At 53.2% G+C, this 17900-nt stretch overlaps 1 protein-coding gene across 1 annotated transcript in view; it reads left to right on the top strand.

The window, feature by feature from the left end:
* Lrrk1 (leucine rich repeat kinase 1) overlaps positions 1 to 17900 on the top strand; it is a 134949-nt gene that overhangs the window by 105203 nt on the left and 11846 nt on the right. The window contains exons 20-27 of the mRNA XM_004623448.2: positions 161 to 437; positions 3992 to 4163; positions 6813 to 6976; positions 7762 to 7901; positions 9691 to 9940; positions 12922 to 13088; positions 14372 to 14569; positions 16452 to 16729. Coding sequence (XP_004623505.1) covers positions 161 to 437; positions 3992 to 4163; positions 6813 to 6976; positions 7762 to 7901; positions 9691 to 9940; positions 12922 to 13088; positions 14372 to 14569; positions 16452 to 16729 — 1646 coding nt within the window. The remainder of the gene's footprint in view (positions 1 to 160; positions 438 to 3991; positions 4164 to 6812; positions 6977 to 7761; positions 7902 to 9690; positions 9941 to 12921; positions 13089 to 14371; positions 14570 to 16451; positions 16730 to 17900) is intronic.

Here is a 17900-nt window from a genome sequence, read left to right as displayed (position 1 = left end):
CCCCTGGGGAGCTTCAGCTTGGGCTGCCTGCCCACCTGAAGGGCCCAGCGTGCACCAGTTCCTTCCTAGGAAGTGTCAGCTACTGGACCTCCTTGGGAACAGGGTCGCCACAGAGTCCCTTTGGCCCCCCACTAACGCTGCTCCTCTCTGGCCCCGGCAGCCATCAACTTCCTCATAGAAACGGGCTCACTCCTGCACTTTCCCGACACCAGCCGCGGGCTGAGGAACCTCTACTTCCTCGACCCCATTTGGCTGTCCGAGTGTCTGCAGAGGATCTTCAACATCAAAGGCTCCCGCTCGGTGGCCAAGAACGGGGTGATCCGCGCAGAGGACCTCAGGATGCTGCTGGTGGGGACGGGCTTCACGCAGCAGACTGAGGAGCAGTACTTCCAGTTCCTGGCCAAGTTTGAGATCGCCCTACCCGTCGCCAATGACAGGTGACGCCACAGCCCAGCAGGGCGGGTGGCCTCTGGAAGAAGGCCCCTTCTCCCTTTCCTTCCTTCTCAGCAGGCGGGTCCCTGGTCGCTGCACAGTCTGGGTGATACACCCCTAGACCAGCTCAGCACTCGAGACCTCCTCATTTGTTTCACCCACTGGCTGGGCTTGGCGCTGATGTTGGCCAGGAGGCAGCAGCCTCATCCCAAATCCACAGGCCACTGTTATGTATTTTCCTAGGCCCCACAGCCTCCCTGCTTCCTGGCTCCAGAGCCCCTCAGTGCCCACTGGAAGTCCTGGGCCACTGGCCTGGGCCTTGTGTGGCCAGTCCAGAGGCTTTGTTGGCGTAGACAGCCTCCTGGCCTGAGCCTGTCTGAGGCTCCACTCACCCCTAACCCGGCTTCATGGGGGCCGTGAGCTGGGTCCTAAAAGGAGAGTCCACAGAGGGGAATTCAACACCCCCATCCCTTCACCCCATGCCACGGGTGTTGTCCTTGGCGTTGGTCCATTAAAAAAAGTTCAGGATTAGGGAGCCTGGGAGTTTACAAAACCAAGATCTGAGAGCTTTCTGGTTGTTTTTTCAGTGGATTAGAGAAAGAGGCTGGCATTCAGTAAAGGAAACCAGTTGTCTAGATCCTGAAGGCGGAAAACTGATGCATCTGTATCTGCCTTTTTGTCTATGTGTTTTGTTGGGTGATAAGATCAGCCAGCACATTGCCAGGGCTCGAGGAGGCTCACTGTGCAGTGGGTGAGAACAGGCCAGCCTGCCCGGGTCTGTCCTTCTCCATAAAGTGGTGAAGACATTGCCCCCAGCTAGTACTGCAGCTGTTGTGAGGATTACCGTAGGTAGTAACCTAAGGTACTTAGAACTGTGTCTCCCACCCCTCAGCGCTGCCCAGGCATCTGATGTCTCAGTACGCACAGCCAGAGTGCCTGGTTCCACACAACGACCAACACTGTCCATCCCGGCACAGGCATGGTGGCCCCCTCGGGCCTAGACACGTTCCAGCTGCTTGGGCCGTAAGCTCCTGGAAGGTCCACACTACGATCCCTGCAGCGATGCAGTCAGACATACAGGCTGCACCTTTGGAGCTGGGTCCTCCATTACAGTCTGCCAGCCCGCTAGTCCCTTGGGCAGCGTTGGGGCTTGGTGCACCTCCTGAGAGAGAGGTTTGCCTTGGAGGGTTTGCACTTCTAGACAACAGTTGCGAATCCCCTGGGCAAGGCCCAGAGAGCCACAGCTGATTCGTCTCAGCAGGTGGCATGAGCCTGTCCGGCTCCCGAGGACAGACACTGGGCCCTGCCTGGAGTATGAGTGATTCTTGCTCATCAAGTCCGAATACTTCACCTCTGCAGCCTGATCCTGCTCGCTCTCTGTTCACCCGGCACAGCCCTTCACAAGTCCTAAATGCTCTCTGACAAGCAGTGTCTCCGCGGGAATGCTGCCCCCTTTGGGCTCGGGCTCCTGTGGCCACTCAGATCTGTAATCTTCCAGGCCAGCTTCTAAACCCTCTCTGCCTTCAGAAATCTCACTAGGCAGCTGCTCTGTGTGCACGCTGTGCTGTGAGCAGGGCACCGGGTGGGTTCCTTCCCGTTGCCAGGCATGCACCAACAAGGCACCCCAAAGGCAGGAAGCCACGCCCACCGGGCACAGCTAGAGTAAGCGATTGTGTGAAGCTGGCATGATACGGGTGGCTGGAGTAACAGGACATGGCGGTAGACTCTGGCCAGGGTGTCCTATTTGAGAGATACAGACTGAATAGATAGATAAACAAGGCATTTTCAGCATTGAGGAAATAAGACAGATGCTAGGGCGGAGAGGCAGGGGTGAAGAAAGTACCACCTAGCCCAGTGGTCAGCAGTGTCTTTTCACCTGAGACCTGAAATAACAGAAAGGAACCTCAGGGCTGCCCATCTGTGTGCCCTGGATCACCGCAGCCCGTCCATCCCCACCAGCCTGGCAGGGATGCCTTCCCTTCCTGAGTGTGCTCAAGACACAGAGGGAGGCATTTGTACCTCTATAATCAGGCTTCTGGGCTGTCATGGGGTGTCCTTGTACAGTTGTCCCTCAGTAGCAATAGGGGTAGGTCCCAAGACCCCAGGAGCATACCAGCATCCACCGATGTTCAAGTCTCTCTCATAAAATGCCATCGTATTTGTGCTAATGCATGTGAGGAAACGCCCAGAGATTGAGGCTGCAGGAAAGAGTAAATTTAATTGCATCTGCATACAGGCAGCTGAAAGCAGAATGACATCAGCAAATATCTGGAGGGGAGGCGATGTATATACAGGGCTTGGGGCTGGGGGTCATAGTCTCAAAGAATCTGGACAGAATGCTTGAGGTCAGAGATGCAAGGGTGACCAGCCCGGGTATGCATATAAAGCTTAGTCTTCAGGAAGACTGTGTGGGTCCAGCCCTAAATTTCTTTATGGCTACAAATTCTTATTTACTGAGGGCAGCCTGGGCTGTTGTTGTTTGTAGGAGGCAGCAAGATCTCTCTGGGGTCAGGCCTGACAATTTGCCTAGAATCTTTACGAGGTCCATGCACCCCACCACCTTTAGGTGCCGCAGAGCACCTCACACAGTGTGTATGCCGTGTAAGACAGTACTGATTAGGAAGTGATGGGAAGGAGAAATCTGAACAGGTCCAGTACAGACAGAGTGTATTAAAATGTTTTCAACCTGAAGTGGTTTGAACCCCCAGCTGTTCATAGATATAAAGGGCCAACTGTGGAAGATTTGAGGGAGTCCTTTCCAGAAAGTTCTAGAGACATTTATTGGACTGAAATGTATTTGTCTTAAGAGGGTGAGGAGAGCTGAAGGTAAGATTTTTGTTAGAGTCCAGCTCTGCATATCAGGGGGCTGCCCCTGCCTGTGCCCACCCTATACCCCCCACACTTCCCAGCACATAGAGGAGGCACACGCTTGGAAGGACCTCCCAAGTTTCAGCTGCTTGGAAAGAACCACAGATGTGGATGCCTTGGTCCCACGTGACACAGCGTTTTTATGATGACCACAAGTGTACTCATAAAATGTCCTTCTTGTGCACAAAACAGCTGCCTTCTAACTTTTAAGGCATTGCGTCATCTCAGTTGGCCAAAACTATAAACAACTCCCAAGGCCCCCCAAAAGTTATCCCGACCCCGATGTCTGTGTTGTCCTTAGCACGGTGCAGCTGTACTTGGTTTCCCTTCACCAACCGAAGTCAGTGTTAAGTGAGGCCCCACCCGCAGCCGAGTCTGCCCAGAATCGACTCCAGCTTGCTGTGTCTGGCATTTTTACGACCACAGATGTCCTTACGTCTTCGCCGCACCTCATCCAAGTCTCTCTCTTGGAAACCTCGCTAAATATCTTCACTGTGCCCGTCTTTGCTTTTTCCTTTAGAGCACTTATTCTCAGCATATAAATCACCCTCTTGTTTGAAACCAGGACCCCAAAGGCTCTGTTAGAAAGGTGCTGTGGCAGCCCAAGCCCTGGGGGGATGGCCCTACCACTAGGACAGCCATCTGAGGAACCTAGGCCACACTAGTCACCAGTCCACTTGATGTGTTTCAGCTACCTCCTGCCACACCTCCTTCCATCCAAGCCTGGCCTGGACACTCATGGCATGAGGCACCCTACAGCCAACACCATCCAGCGGGTGTTTAAAATGAGCTTCGTGCCCGTTGGCTTCTGGCAAAGGTTCATAGCACGGATGCTGATCAGCTTGGCCGAAATGGATCTGCAGGTAGCTGGGGGCTCTGCACAGGGACGCATGCTGACAGGCGCCTGCAGCCATAGGGAGGGACATGCTGTTTTTGTTAGTGGGAGCTGATTGAATTCCCTACTGCCAGGCTGGTGACTTGGGGCCCGGAGGCAAGCTTGGCTCAGATCCCTGCACCGTCCTGTGAACACCACCTCAGTCACACTTGGCTGAGGCACAGCAGTGTTTCTAGAGGACTGGCTGCCCCAGGCCCCCTGGAGGGCTCGCTCTGACAGGCAAGGAGCACACATGCTGGGCCCGCCTCTAGCGGTTCTGACTCCTGCAGGACCAAGGCCAGGAAGGGGCATTTCCAACCATTCAGCACTGGCCCCTGGCCTTGGAATCTGACCTTGCTATCCTGGCTGCATTAGGCGACACAGACCTCCTAGCCCACTGAAACCAGAATCTCAGGGGTGTGTGTGTGTGTGTGTGTGTGTGTGTGTGTGTGTGTGTGTCCTAGGGATTGAATGTAGAGTCTTTTTTTAAAAAAATCTTTTATTTATGTATTTATTTGGTACAGGGTCTCACTATGCAGCTCAGACTCAAAGTGATTCTCCTGTCTCAGCCTCCCCAGTGCTGGTATTTCATGGGTGCACCACCATGCCCAGTTTCAGCGACTGGCACGGCACAGCTGGTGTTCCAGGGCTGGCAAGGCATGTGGTACCGGGGATTGAACCTGAGTCCTTGTGCTTGCCAGGCAGGTGCTTAAACTACCAAGCTATCTCCCTAACCCCTAAACACAGGGTCGTTGTACTGAACTATAACTCTCAACCTTTTTTTTTTTAATTTTTAAAACAGAGGCTCACTAACTCTCTAGGGCTGGACTCTAACTTGCTGACCCTTCTATGCCAGCCTTCTAGAATGCTGAGATTATAGACATGTTCCACCGGAGCCTGCAGTGGCTCCGCCCCGCAGTGGCGCATTATCCCACTGGGGTAATGAAGAACCAGCGCAAAGCACTGTCTTGCAGCACTGTCTTGCGGGTTACGGAGAGGAGGCCTGAGTAGGCCACATTAACTTCACGTAAGAGAACGCATGGAAGTAACAGTTACCAAGGACAGTGGTTCTCAGAGTGGGTTCAGAGGCCAACAGAATAGCATGAGAACTTCTGAGGTATTCAGATTCTCAGGTCCCAATACAAAGCTCAGAAACTCCAGGGTAGAGCCCTACAGTCTGCTTCTGATGAGCACTCTGGGGGACTGATGCACTCTATAGTTTCTTCATGGCAGAAACCCTGGTCCTGTATCCTTTTGACACTGACTTCTGTGTGAGTTTCCTTTTGGCATTTTAATTAGAGCACCTTATTAAATTATAACTTCGTGGTGCAATAAAGATGCTCTTTGATCTTTCCATCTTATTAAAATGGGAGCAACAGTGAAAGCAAGAGCTTGGAAATTGAGCAGAGTTGCAGCCTGCGTTAGCAGGCAGCTTTGTGCATGAGGCTGGGAGTTCGCTCCAGCTGAAAGGGTGGGTGCCCGGTGGGGTCTGCACGGCTCTCTGCCCTCTGTTTGAACTCTGTCCTGCCAAGCTCTGGGGGAGGCGGGTCAGGAAACACACAAGTGAGACCCAGCTGGGCACAGGGGCAGCCGTCCTTGTCAGCAGCAGCAGGCCTTGCAAAGAATTCTATTGAAATTCAGACTGGTGACAGCCAACAGGGTTTGGTCTCATCAGTAATCACAGGCATCCAGATTCACACAGCAGAGATGCCACTTGGTGCCTGCAGAATTAGCAAAGAGCTAATTAGCAAAGAGCTAACCTGCATCGCCTGACCCAGAGAGGGACATTTGCGGTCACCTTGTAGGACCGTCTCATTTCAAAAGCCAGGTCCTCTGTGTGCATCCAGAGCCTTGCAGCAGGCAGACCCTTTCATCTGTCATCCCACTGCTGACTTTCTGAGTGAAGGCCACCTCTTGAAACCAAGGAAATCTCTGCATTGTGCAGATTCATTATAGCACATCTGAAAGAGCAAAAAGGTTGGAATCAACCTAAATGTGCAATAGAAGGGAATTGTTTGAGAAATTAATACACTTCTTAGCTTTAGAAAACTGAATTTTAAGTGAGTTTTTAATTCTGTAAGAAATGGTGTTTTTTGAAGTGTGCTTTGTGTGTGTGTGTGTGTGTGTGTGTGTGTGTGTGGTGGTATTGGAATTGAACCAAATGCCTTCAGCACAGCAGTCAAGATCTGCCCCTGAGCTACATCCTCAGCCCAAAAGTATACAAAGTTAGGGATTTAATATGGACTCAGGTGCTTTTTAAACATATATGTAGATAGGAAAAAGCCTAGGATTGCAGATACCAGCATCTCAATGATCTCTCTGGTTAGTGTTTCACTGGTACTGCATTTTCTCCCTTACATCTTTGTCTTGCCACATTGCTTGTGAAGTCAGGAAATGAAAGTTTTTCTTAAGGAAAGCCTATTTCCAACTGCTTGGAAAAATCGGTTCCCAGGGTACCCTGGAGACCCCTCCCAGCCATGTAGCGGGAACTTGGCAGCGGGTGTGCCGCGGGCGTGGGAGGAGGCGGTGGGGCCTGTGGTGATTTATCAAGACGGGGCCCCGCCAGCCGCTAGCGCTCCACGCAGGGCTAGCACAGAGCCGGAATGCTCAAGCAGGGTCTTTTCTCTCTGTCTTTCAGCTTTTTGAAAACAAGAAGAATACTAAAAGCAGAAACAGGAAAGTCACCATTTACAGCTTTACAGGAAACCAGAGAAACCGCTGCAGCACATTCAGAGTGAAAAGAAATCAGACCATCTACTGGCAGGAAGGGCTCCTGGTCACTTTCGATGGGGGCTACCTCAGGTGGGAGCATTGAGAAGCCCACCGCCTGGGTGGGCTGGGACCCTGTGACAGGCCCACAAGACCCCTCACTTGCTTGGGTCAGAATCCTGCTCCCAAGAGGAGCTCATAGCAGCTGCTGGCTAGAAACGCACATCCATCCCTGTCCACGTCCCCGAGCTCACGCCTGCCGCAGGACAGGAGAGGCAGGGCAGCTGTGGCAGCAGCCTTGGCACCTCCTGGTCACGGAGCTAGGGCTATCGTCAAGCCAAGGAGCCAGGCCAGTAGGGAGAGGACGCCTGAGTCCTCAGCCTGACCCCACCCCATGACCTAGCGAGATGCTCTTCTCTTCTAACTAAAGAGGAAGACACGTATATTCAGCTGAATAGACACAATGCGTGATCAACACCTAAGATCATTCACTGTCTACAGTGAACTTTTCAAAGGAATCTTTAGCTCTGTGAGAAGAAAGGGAGAGGGGAAAGTATCTTCTCAGCCTTCTGGTTTGAGCCATTCTTTGTGCCTGAAGGTTCCACAGAGATGGTCTCACTTAAAGTTAAGGTTCCACTTAATGCATGGGCACAATGTCCTGAGAGTAAAGGAGCTTCGGGGGGTCACACCTGAGGCCCAGACCCACCTGAACAGCCTTACTGTAAACTTCTGGTTATGGGGGCAAAGATGAAGCGGGACCACCAACAGGGGTACGTGAGTAGAGGAGTCCCCAAGAGCTCTGGGGACACCGACAGGGAGCTCCCCCAAGCTCTGCTCAACAGGATCCCCATGGGCCTCTTTTTGTTTCTGGGTGACAGCGTGGAGTCTTCCGATGTGAACTGGAAAAAGAAAAAGAGCGGTGGGATTAAAATCATCTGCCAATCAGAAATGAGGGACTTCTCGGCGATGGCGTTCATCACAGATCACGTGAATTCTTTGATTGATCAGTGGTTTCCCGGTAAGAGAACATGCTAGAACCACCCTCTGATCATGCTCAGATTTCTTTCCAAGTCAAGGTGGGGCTGTTTCTTTGGGGGAACAGGAATCCGTCCGCGATTCAGCCTACACAAACCAGCAGGTGGTGTCTTAGCTCTTTGATAAGAGCCCTGGTCCCCAGAGTCCAACCTGGCCGGGGAAAGCTGCGGGGAGACATGGGCTCAGCCCCCACAGGGCAGGGCTCCTGCCCAAGCATGCACATGGGAAAAGAATGGCTCCCAGTCTTGTCCATGGCCACGGACTTGCTCATGTGAGGCCGCAGTGTGGTGTGTTCACATTTCAGCAGGGCGACTGACGTTAGGGGGAGCCGGTGGGCACAGACTGCCCTGTGCAGCAGAGCAGGAAGGGAGGGGAGCACCCACTGCTGAGGGGCCCTGTTCTCCCAGCCTCCCTTGCTCGCCCCAGTGCAGCTCCACCCACCCACACAGCCCTTCTCAGACCCTTTGGATCTATTGACAGCTGCCACTTCACCCAAAGAAAATACTTCTTTGTGCCTGAAGGTTCCACAGAGATGGTCTCACTTAAAGGACATCTGCCCTCCCTCGAGGTCCTCTGTTTTGCTCCTGGGGCAGAGACAAAACCTCAGAGTGACCTGCAGTGATGAGTTTTTTTGGGAGCAGGACCAGGCAGCTGGGTGAGCCCTCCAAAGACTGGACATTGAGCCAGTGGAGAGCAGGCTGGGATCCCAACACTGTCCCCAGCTTTTTCTGAGCAGCCTCCTCGCCTATGCAAAACTGGCCTCCAAGAGAGTATCAGGGATAGCACCTACGGAAGAGGCAGCAGGCCCTCTGAATAGGCAAGATGGCAGGGCCTGGGTTCCTGTAGGGCTGGGGGCCCTTAGGTGAGGTAGGAAGGGTGATCCACAAGGAAACATGGCTGAGAAGCAGCTCTCAGAGAAAACTGCCCCTGGTGGAGGCTGTGGCAGAATGGGGCCCTTGAGCATCCAAGGGTGCCCCAGGCCCATGTCAGCCCTCCAGGTGCTGTGCAGCCCCCACCAGGTGGTGCCCATCCCCAGCAGTGCTGGGGAATTTAACAGATGAATCCACTGGGCAGACACCTGAGACAGACTCAGCAGAGCACTGGAGACCAAGTGTCCCGGAGCCAGCACCTCCAGCGCATGGCCAGCAGCCCCTCTTAGCAGGACACCTGCAGAACCAAACATACACTGGAAGTCCAGGTGTCCACCTCCTCCTGCCCAAGGCAGGTCATTGCCCGCCGTCCCAAGGGAACCCCACGGGATTCTTCAGAGGACGTTTCTTGGCACCTCCCAGTGGAGGCACACAGAAAAGTGGTCTCCTGTCAGGCATACCACGTCAGTAACACACTTTTCTCTGCTGTAATGCGTCCTCGTTAACCCTGCGTTTGTCTTCTGGATGGCATCCTGGTTAGTCGCTGTCGCCAGCCTGTGTTTCTGACTTGTAGAGCGGTGCTTTGCGCAGTAGCTGTTGAAGTGGGGCTCAGATCAAGCCATTCCCCATGCAGGCGGGATCCCGGGCCCCTCCTCGCCCCCTTCTGCCAGCCTGCCCAGGGCTGCATGGCGGTGAGACCTCCGCTCCGAGCAGCGGCCCCACCCTCTCTGCGGTGAAGCTTCCTGGATTGACAGTTGCACTCTTTGAAAAGACACTACTAGTGTGTGGCACTTGGCTTTCCTGGGGTCCAGCCAAGGACAGACACAACCCTGCACTGAAAGCCACCCACAGGGTGCTGCTCAGCTACTCCGCGTGAGCTGTCTCCTGGTCTGTCCCCTTTAGCCCTGACGGCCACTGAAAGTGATGGGACCCCCCTCATGGAGCAGTACGTGCCCTGCCCAGTCTGTGAGACGTCTTGGGTGCAACATGCTGACCCCAGTGGGAAGTCGGAGGACGTGCAGTACTTCGACATGGAGGACTGCGTGCTGACGGCCATCGAGCGTGACTTTATCTCCTGCCCCAAACACCCAGACCTCCCGGTGCCACTCCAGGAGCTGGTGCCTGAGCTGTTCATGACCGACTTCCCTGCCAGGTATGCTGCCATGGCCCCTCCTCGGGCACAGGGCAGGCCACAGGACTGTGCTTTTTTTTTTTTTTATGTATTTGGTTGTTTCAGGGTCTCACTACGCAGCTCAGACTCATAGTGATCCTCCTATTTTCAGTCTCCCCGGTGCTGGGATTACAGGCACGTGCCACTACCCCCAGACTCTGTGGCCAGCTTAGCCTGCCCTGGGGGTAGGGCTGGCATGGCGTGTGATGCCAGGGATCAAACTGTGGTACCTGTACTTGCCTAAGCTTGCCAAGCAGGCGCTCTAGTCTGCTGAGCTATCTCCCCAGCCCCCAGGACTGTGCTTCTCACTGTAGGGTTCCAGTAGGTCAGTGGGTCACTGCCTGGTGGCCCCATGTGCAGGTGACAGCAACCACCACGGTCATTGCTTGTCACCAAATCTCAGAGACTTAAGTTGCATCCTAGGCTGCCTGGAGCCATTGGTCTAGCACGTCAGAGGCCTCAGCACGGGTCTCTGCATGTGGAGCTGCAGGTGGAGCTGCAGGTGGCTCCTGCGTGTTCTTCCCCTCCCAGAAGTTCATGCTCCTTTCCACCGACTCCTGCCCCACTGCAGGTTGGAGCACAGACTGTAGCCATAGCCGTGCTCCCAGGCCTCAGAGGAAGGCAGTGTTTCCCACCTTCAGCTTCATTCTCCTTGTTTCCAAATGCCCACCCCCATCTGCCACCCTAAGGCCAAGCATTGGGATCCTCTAACTCTGTTCTTAGAGTTATTCTGCCTCAGCTTATCTTTATGATAACTGGAAAGAGAACCCTGGAGAAAACATTTTCTTGTCCCAACCCAGCAGGAAATGGCCATAAATCCAAGGCATCAGTAAAAGATACCATCATCTTTGATGAATGGGAACCCTAAAGCTATGATTTCTGTCCCCAGAGACTGTGGGCATCAGTGGTGTTGGGAGGCTGAGGCAGGAGGATTAGAAACCCAGCCTGGGCAACTCAGTGACTTAGCAAGACCATGTGTTGAAATACAACACAGGAAAGGGCTGGAGATGTGGCTCAGTGCTAAGGCCCTGGGTTCCACGCGGAGGGAAAAGGGTACACCATAATGCCTATCAATTGTACTTAACAAAAGTTAAGCTTTTTCATAAGAACGTTTGTACTGTCATATTTCTGTGTTGCTCCAAGTAGGTGTGGAGACAATGTAAGTTCAGTGCATTGGGGTTCCATGGAATGCTTCTGGATGAATCTATTAAATTAAAAAAGATCTGGGGGTGACCTCAGTGATGAAGCAGTATACACACAGCCCTGGGTTCCATCCCCAGCACCAAATGATAATAGAAAAAGAAATGAGATGGTTCCTGTGTTGGAAGATTCCTCCCCTGACTGTTTCCAGGGTCCCCAGGAACCTCCTGGGTGGGTGTGGACACCACTCTTCGCAGAGCTTTGACAGGAGGGTTCAGTTCTCAGAGACCATGTGCAGTTTTGTGTAAACACAAACCCAGTTTATTAAAGGAGATGCCCTTGGAGGGCCCCCCAGAGTTTTAGAGTTTTGATTTATTTGCTGAATCTTGTTATGTTTATGACTCAGCTTAGAGACCCCAATTGAGAGTGGAATTTATTATCTGCAGTTAGAAACGCCAGCTGGGGCTGTCCCTGGTGCCTCGGACCTAATCTCAGGCTGCTGCATCGAGCACAGTTTCTTGGCAGGACATTGGGAAGCGCAGTAATGTGCAGAACATTCCCAGGGCAGCAGAGGGGCTCTGCACTCCAGCTGGGGGCCCTCAGGCTCAGTGTTCAGCAGAGTCCCACTCTAGTCTGCCTGAGTCCTGACAGAGGGCTCCCAGCCCGTTTCTGGGCCCATCCTGTGGAGCTCCCAAGCACCTACCCTTCCCAGGCAGGTGGCTATGGAGAACAGCCCCAGACTGCTTTCCGCCAGGCCCCCGAGGGCCGCAGTGGGTGCAGAGCTGTCGCAGTTGAGAGCAAGTATCTGCAGAGTCTGCCCCCAAAGGCGCAGGGAGAGTTGGATGGCCTGTGAAACCCACCTGGCTTGGACAGTGAGGCCCCCAGCAGGGTCCTTGTGAGGAGCTCAGCGGACCTCAGCAGAGTAGGCAGTCGTCGCCCCGCACGCCCTCCCGCCCGTCTGCGCATCCTCCTTGCTTACATCATGCTTTCTTTCGCCTCACTGTTCCTAAAGAAAAAGAAGCATCAAGGAATAAGAGGCAGAGTCAGGGCATCCCAGTGAGGTCCTGGAGATGGGTGGGGAGTGCAGGGTGCCCACAAAGGCCCGGGTCTTGCATACCAGCCCCTGAAGCCCAGACAGTCTGAGCCTGTGGAGGGCCTGCCACCCTGAACATTCTGCCCTGGCACTGGCTGGGCTGCCAAGAAGCCTCGAGGCCTTTGCCCATGTCCACCTGGGCTTAGTCAAGAGCCTGCAGATCGACAGAGAAGGCCAGGTGGCCCAAGGGCAACTGGCAGCATATCCAAAAAGCTAACAGGAACTTTGTCTTCCTGAGATTCAAATGCATAGACCAGGATGCTGACAGCCCCAATTGTTGGTCCCAGGTCATGCAGAGCAGAAGTTCTGCACAGCAGCGTGTGCTTACAGCCTTTGCATAACCCCGAGTACAGACAGGACTAACCTGGGGTGCATCGATGCAGTTTAGCTGAGGGAGGCAGCTCTCAAAGCACAAAACCTTTCAGAAGAAAACACCCGAGAAGACCCTCATTGTTCCCCACCATGTTCAGCAGCTTGCCCTGGAGCCAGGTAGCACCGGCACCTCTTGGGCGGCTCCTGCTGTAAGCCTGCTTTCCTGAGAAGTAACCGAGGCCTGGCCAGGCTGCGTAAGCGGCCCAGGGCTGCGGCTGGCAGGTGGTAGGGTTAGGCCAGATCCGTCCAGCCTCACGGACAGCTCGGAACGGCATCTGTCCGTCATGGGACTAAATGCCCAGCCTGGCACCCACCCAGGGTCAGGGCTCCAGGCTGAGCCTGAGCTGGACATCCACAGGCTTTTCCTGGAGAACAGCAAGCTGGAGCACAGCAAGGATGAGAGCAGCATTCTGGGCCAAGGGGGCAGCGGCACCGTGATCTACCGGGCCCGGTACCAGGGCCAGCCCGTGGCTGTGAAGCGATTCGACATCAAGAAATTCAAGAATTTCGCTAATGCGCCGGCAGGTAACGTAGCCCTGGCCCAGCTCTGTGTTGTGCAGATGTTGCTTCCTCTCTTCCCTCCGTGCCACCTTAGGGAGACCTGAGGTCACACAGAAGCAAGGCAGGCAGTGAAGGAGGTGGGCCAGACCAGCGTGGGCTCAGGACTTTCTGCCAGGCAGGCTGGGGACATGCTAGAGGGCCAGACCAAGCAGGGTCTGGAAGTCACTCTCAGAGATTCCCTTCCTTGGTCTTTCTACCTGCCCTGTGCCCAGGACGTGCCTGGCCCTTGGGGGATGGGCAGTCTGGCCTAAGAGGGGCCTTCCTTAGGAGACCCCTTGGAGCTGCCTCCTGCGCTGGTGTGAGCTAGGTGCTCCAGATAGATGAATTTGGATATTTCTCCCCACCTACCACCCCTACAAAGATAAGCAGGACCTGGCCGCACCCTGCCTGGTGGCCTCAGCCAGGTATTCCTGTGTGAGCCAGTCACAATCTGGTAGGTATGTCCTGACCCCTCCACAGTCTCCTGAAGACCCTCATTTGGGGGTGAATTTCAAGGGCTTTGCAAGAGGGGTGTAGCATTGTATTGGAATTGCCTGTCACTGACTGCAGCCCTTTCTCTCTTGATCTGAAAATGACTGTCCCAGCCAGTGGCTGTGCCACTTCTCACCGGCAGTGATCAAAGAACAGTGGTGCTTTCCATCTTTGGTGGCCCGTGGCTACTTACCAGGGAATCAGGCCACTGACAGTGGCCCAATGCCCAGTGTCTATGAGGGAGAGGAAGAGACCTTATCATCCTCTGCATCTCCTGGGCCAGGTTCTAAGTGAGACACAGGGATGCAAAAGCAGTAAGGTATAACTGGGACCCACAGACTGCTGGCAGCCAGGGCGATTCAGGGCCACAGAGCCCCTCTCGGTGACAAGGATGGTCACATGGCAGTCTTCCAGCAAGGGGCCAAGTGAGCCTTAGGAACTGCTTGCACAGGAGCTGCCGAATGACAGGGCCATGTTAGCACCTGAGGAGAGGTCTTGGGGTCACCTATAAAGTCACCTTTTGAGGCCAAATTCTGGGCAGCAGTGCTGCAGTCTACCAGGTACCATGTGCCTGAGAGTAGGAACCCTGCCCCCACCTGAGCCAGGTCCTGTGAGGTGGCTCTCAGTGCTGCAGGCCCCTATGTCATGAGTCGCTGCGTGGCACCCTAGTGAGGTCAGGCTGGGTGTCACTAGCCCTGGGTCCAGTGGGCAGCATGTGCCCTGCAGCACCGTCCTCCTTGGGTGGCTGATGGCTGTGCTCCTGTCTCACCCTGCAGATACCATGTTGAGGCACCTGCGGGCCACAGACGCCATGAAGAACTTCTCGGAGTTCCGGCAAGAGGCCAGCATGCTGCATGCCCTGCACCACCCGTGCATTGTGGCGCTTGTCGGCATCAGCATCCACCCACTCTGTTTTGCCCTGGAGCTCGCCCCACTCAGCAGCCTCAATACTGTGCTGTCCGAGAATGCAAGAGGTACCCGCCCTCCCTCAGAGAACATCCACAAGGGGCTGCCTGGGCTGTGCTCCTGGGGGCCACCAGAAACGTGAGCTGGCTGGGCAGCCTCAGGAAGGTCAGGGGTCCAGAACTCCCTCCTGCCTGGCCTAGCTGAATGGGGTGCCACAGTAGAACTAGAGGTGCCTTGTGATGCCCAGCACATGCCCGGTCCCACACCCATCATCTTACCTGGTACCAACAGTGATAGCAGCCATAGTAGCCAGCCTGAGGAGTTTATGCGTTGGAGACAGCAGGCCCAGGTTCCAGCTCCTCATTCTGCCATGACCCATGAGACTGCTTCCTCTGTGACCCGGGCGATGCCTCCATGTGCTACCCAGCAGTGTGCTTTGCTTTATTCAATCAGGTTGATGTATCACATTTAACAGTCCCGATTCACTTGCCTGTGAAAGGATATTAACAGTCCTCACTGGGAGGTCATCAGGCTCCAAATAAGGCAATCCTTGTTAGGCCCAGGGGTGTGTAGCTAATCCTTCCTCTACCCATAATGCACCTTGCTCTTTGCCATCATGGTTAAGGCTGAGACTTGACGTCAGTTATGTCATAGCTTACTCTTTAAAGAAATTTAAGGATAACTTACTTTGAGAAATAGGTGGGCCGGCCAAATAGCTCAGCGGATTAAAGTGCCTACAAGCAGGCACCGGGCCCGGGGGGCTTGATCCCCAGGCCTGCCATGCCAGTCCCACACCCGGAGCACACTGAGCTGGGGATTGAGATTGGGCATGGTGGCATGCGCCTATAATCCCAGCTCTTGGGAGGCTGTGAACAGGTAGATCACTACAAGTCCAATCTAGTAGTGAGACCCTGAACACCCTGTAGACCCTTCCCTAAAAAAATTTTAAAAAAAAATTTTAAAAAGGAGAAATAGGTAACCAAAATCCAAACTGCTGCCAAAAAAAAGGTAGTGGCTGGCTTTTGACTGGGGAAGGTATACTGTATAAATCAATCACTTCAGCCTCAAAAATAAATATTTTAGTGGCATCCTGGACTTGAAGCTCACCTCTTGCCAGCAGAGCAGAGATGGCCTGAGACAAACTCTGAGATCTTGGAGCCTTGCTCATTTAGCAAAATGGCAGCAATTCCAGGCCTGAGATGCAGTGAAGGAGCCCTGAAGAAGAGCATTCTACATTAAGTCCCCTTCCACTTTAAGATAACTTTCTGTCCCTCCTGGCATCCAGCATGGAAAGTCCTGATGATGTGCCCATGGAACACAAAACATCCAGAAATATGTTTGTCAGCTTTCCATTGCTGTGATAAAATACCTGAGCTCGACGACATATAAGGAACAAAGGTTAACTTAGGCTCATAGTTTCAGAGGCTTCAGTCCGTGGTTGCTTGAGTCTGCCGTTTTGGGCCTGTGGTATCACAGCGCATTATGGCTAGAGTATGTGGCAACGAGGACAGCTCACTTGCCAGGAAGCAAAAGGAAAAGAGGGTCTAGGTTTTAGTATCCTCTTCAAGGCCATGCCCCCCAATGACCTAACTTCCTCCCAATGAGTTCTACCTCCTAAAGGTACCCTCACTTACCAATAAAAACTATAGGCTGGGAACCAAACATTAACACACAGGGCTTTAGGAAGGATTTTTTTTTTCTGGCTCAGCGTGCCTTAAGGGCAGGTCTGGTAAAGCATGAGGATCTGAGGATCGAACCACAGCATCCTGAGGCTGAGTGCTTTGGTTAGCAGGCATTTAAAAGACTGAGCTAATGGACAGGAGCCCAATACATGGGGCTTTGGAAGACAAACTGTAGCAAGGAGATAGAAGGAAAGAAGGGGAGATAGTTGCTCCAATGCAGTTTGGTTCTATCAAAAAATTGAAATTGTTATTTTTTTTTCTTCTCAAGATTCTTCCTTCATGCCTCTGGGACACATGCTAACACAAAAAGTAGCCTACCAGATTGCCTCCGGCTTGGCCTACCTGCACAAGAAGAACATCATTTTCTGTGACCTGAAGTCGGACAACATTCTGGTGTGGTCCCTGGACGTCAAGGAGCACGTCAACATCAAGCTGTCAGACTACGGGATCTCGAGACAGTCCTTTCATGAGGGCGCCCTGGGTGTGGAGGGCACACCTGGCTACCAGGCCCCAGAGATCAGGCCTCGCATAGTGTACGATGAGAAGGTACCAGCCCCGTCTACCACCTTCCCCCAGGCTGGCCTGCAGGACCAGAGCTGAGGTCTGATCTAAAGCCATCCAGGCAGTCCTGGAGCGCCTGGCACTTTTGAGCTCAGATTCACCCCACCCTCGCCATAGCACAGTTGTCTCTGACTCCCATGCTCATCGCAAAAGGTTCGGGCTCAAGCCAGAAGGGCTTTTGAGAAACAGACAGAATAAAAATGGTAAAAGAGCCTGGCCCATACATAGGTCTGGGCCCCACAAGGTCCTAGCCAAGTCACAGGCCAACCCAGGAGAAAGGACATTCTGGCAGGACAGACCAACCTGCAGAAGGCCCCACTGGCAACTGCATGGCCGGCCTCAGTTCAGACAGTAGCTAAATGCTTATCTTCTTTCCTATTCGCTGACTGGGAAATACAGACGCTGCAGAATCATCTGAGATTGCACATGTGGCATCTAGTGCTGGCCCTGTGAATCACCCTGCACTGAGATGCTCCTCACAGTAATTTCTTCTTCCTGGGTGATTTTCACATGCGTCACTGACTGATTACTTTGAGAATGGCCTAAGCATCTGTGCGTTAACTTGGCATCTTGGGATATCACCCAACATAAAATAGGTTCAGGACAGCAACAGAAATAAGAGCTTCTTAGGAGCAGGTGACTCAGACATGGTATTCTCCTAGAAACTAAGATTGTTCAAAGTAGTCACATTAATATTTTTCAAATCCATCTCAGCCATTTTTCTACCACAAAGCTATTTCTTGATCCTTACCGGAGCCTGCATAACTCTTTCTTTACTGGGTCTTTTTTTATGACAAGATGAAAGAATACAAGAAGCTGGGATGTCGAAGACTCTTTCCTTGTTGAGTTGTGTACACAGCCCATCCAGTGCCAACCCAGTTAAGCCAACTGTCTTGGCATCTTTGGAGATGGCTGATGGTTAACAAGCTTATAGTGTGTATTTGGTGGGTGGGTGGTTGGATGGATGGATCGATCGATCGATGGATCGATGGATCGATGGATCAATGGATGGACAGTAGGATAGGTAGTCAGATGAATGGATAGGTATATGGAAAGAAGTATGGAAGATGGATGAATAAGGGTACATACAGGACAGGTGGGTGTATTAGATGGATGGCTGGATGGCCAAGTGAGAGAAATAATAGCTAGATGGATA

This window comes from Octodon degus, unplaced genomic scaffold, assembly GCF_000260255.1.
Source record: "Octodon degus isolate 3935 unplaced genomic scaffold, OctDeg1.0 scaffold00002, whole genome shotgun sequence".
NCBI lineage: Eukaryota > Metazoa > Chordata > Mammalia > Rodentia > Octodontidae > Octodon > Octodon degus.
Note: the sequence above shows the minus strand (reverse complement) of the source record. Positions and strands in the feature narration are given on the sequence as shown.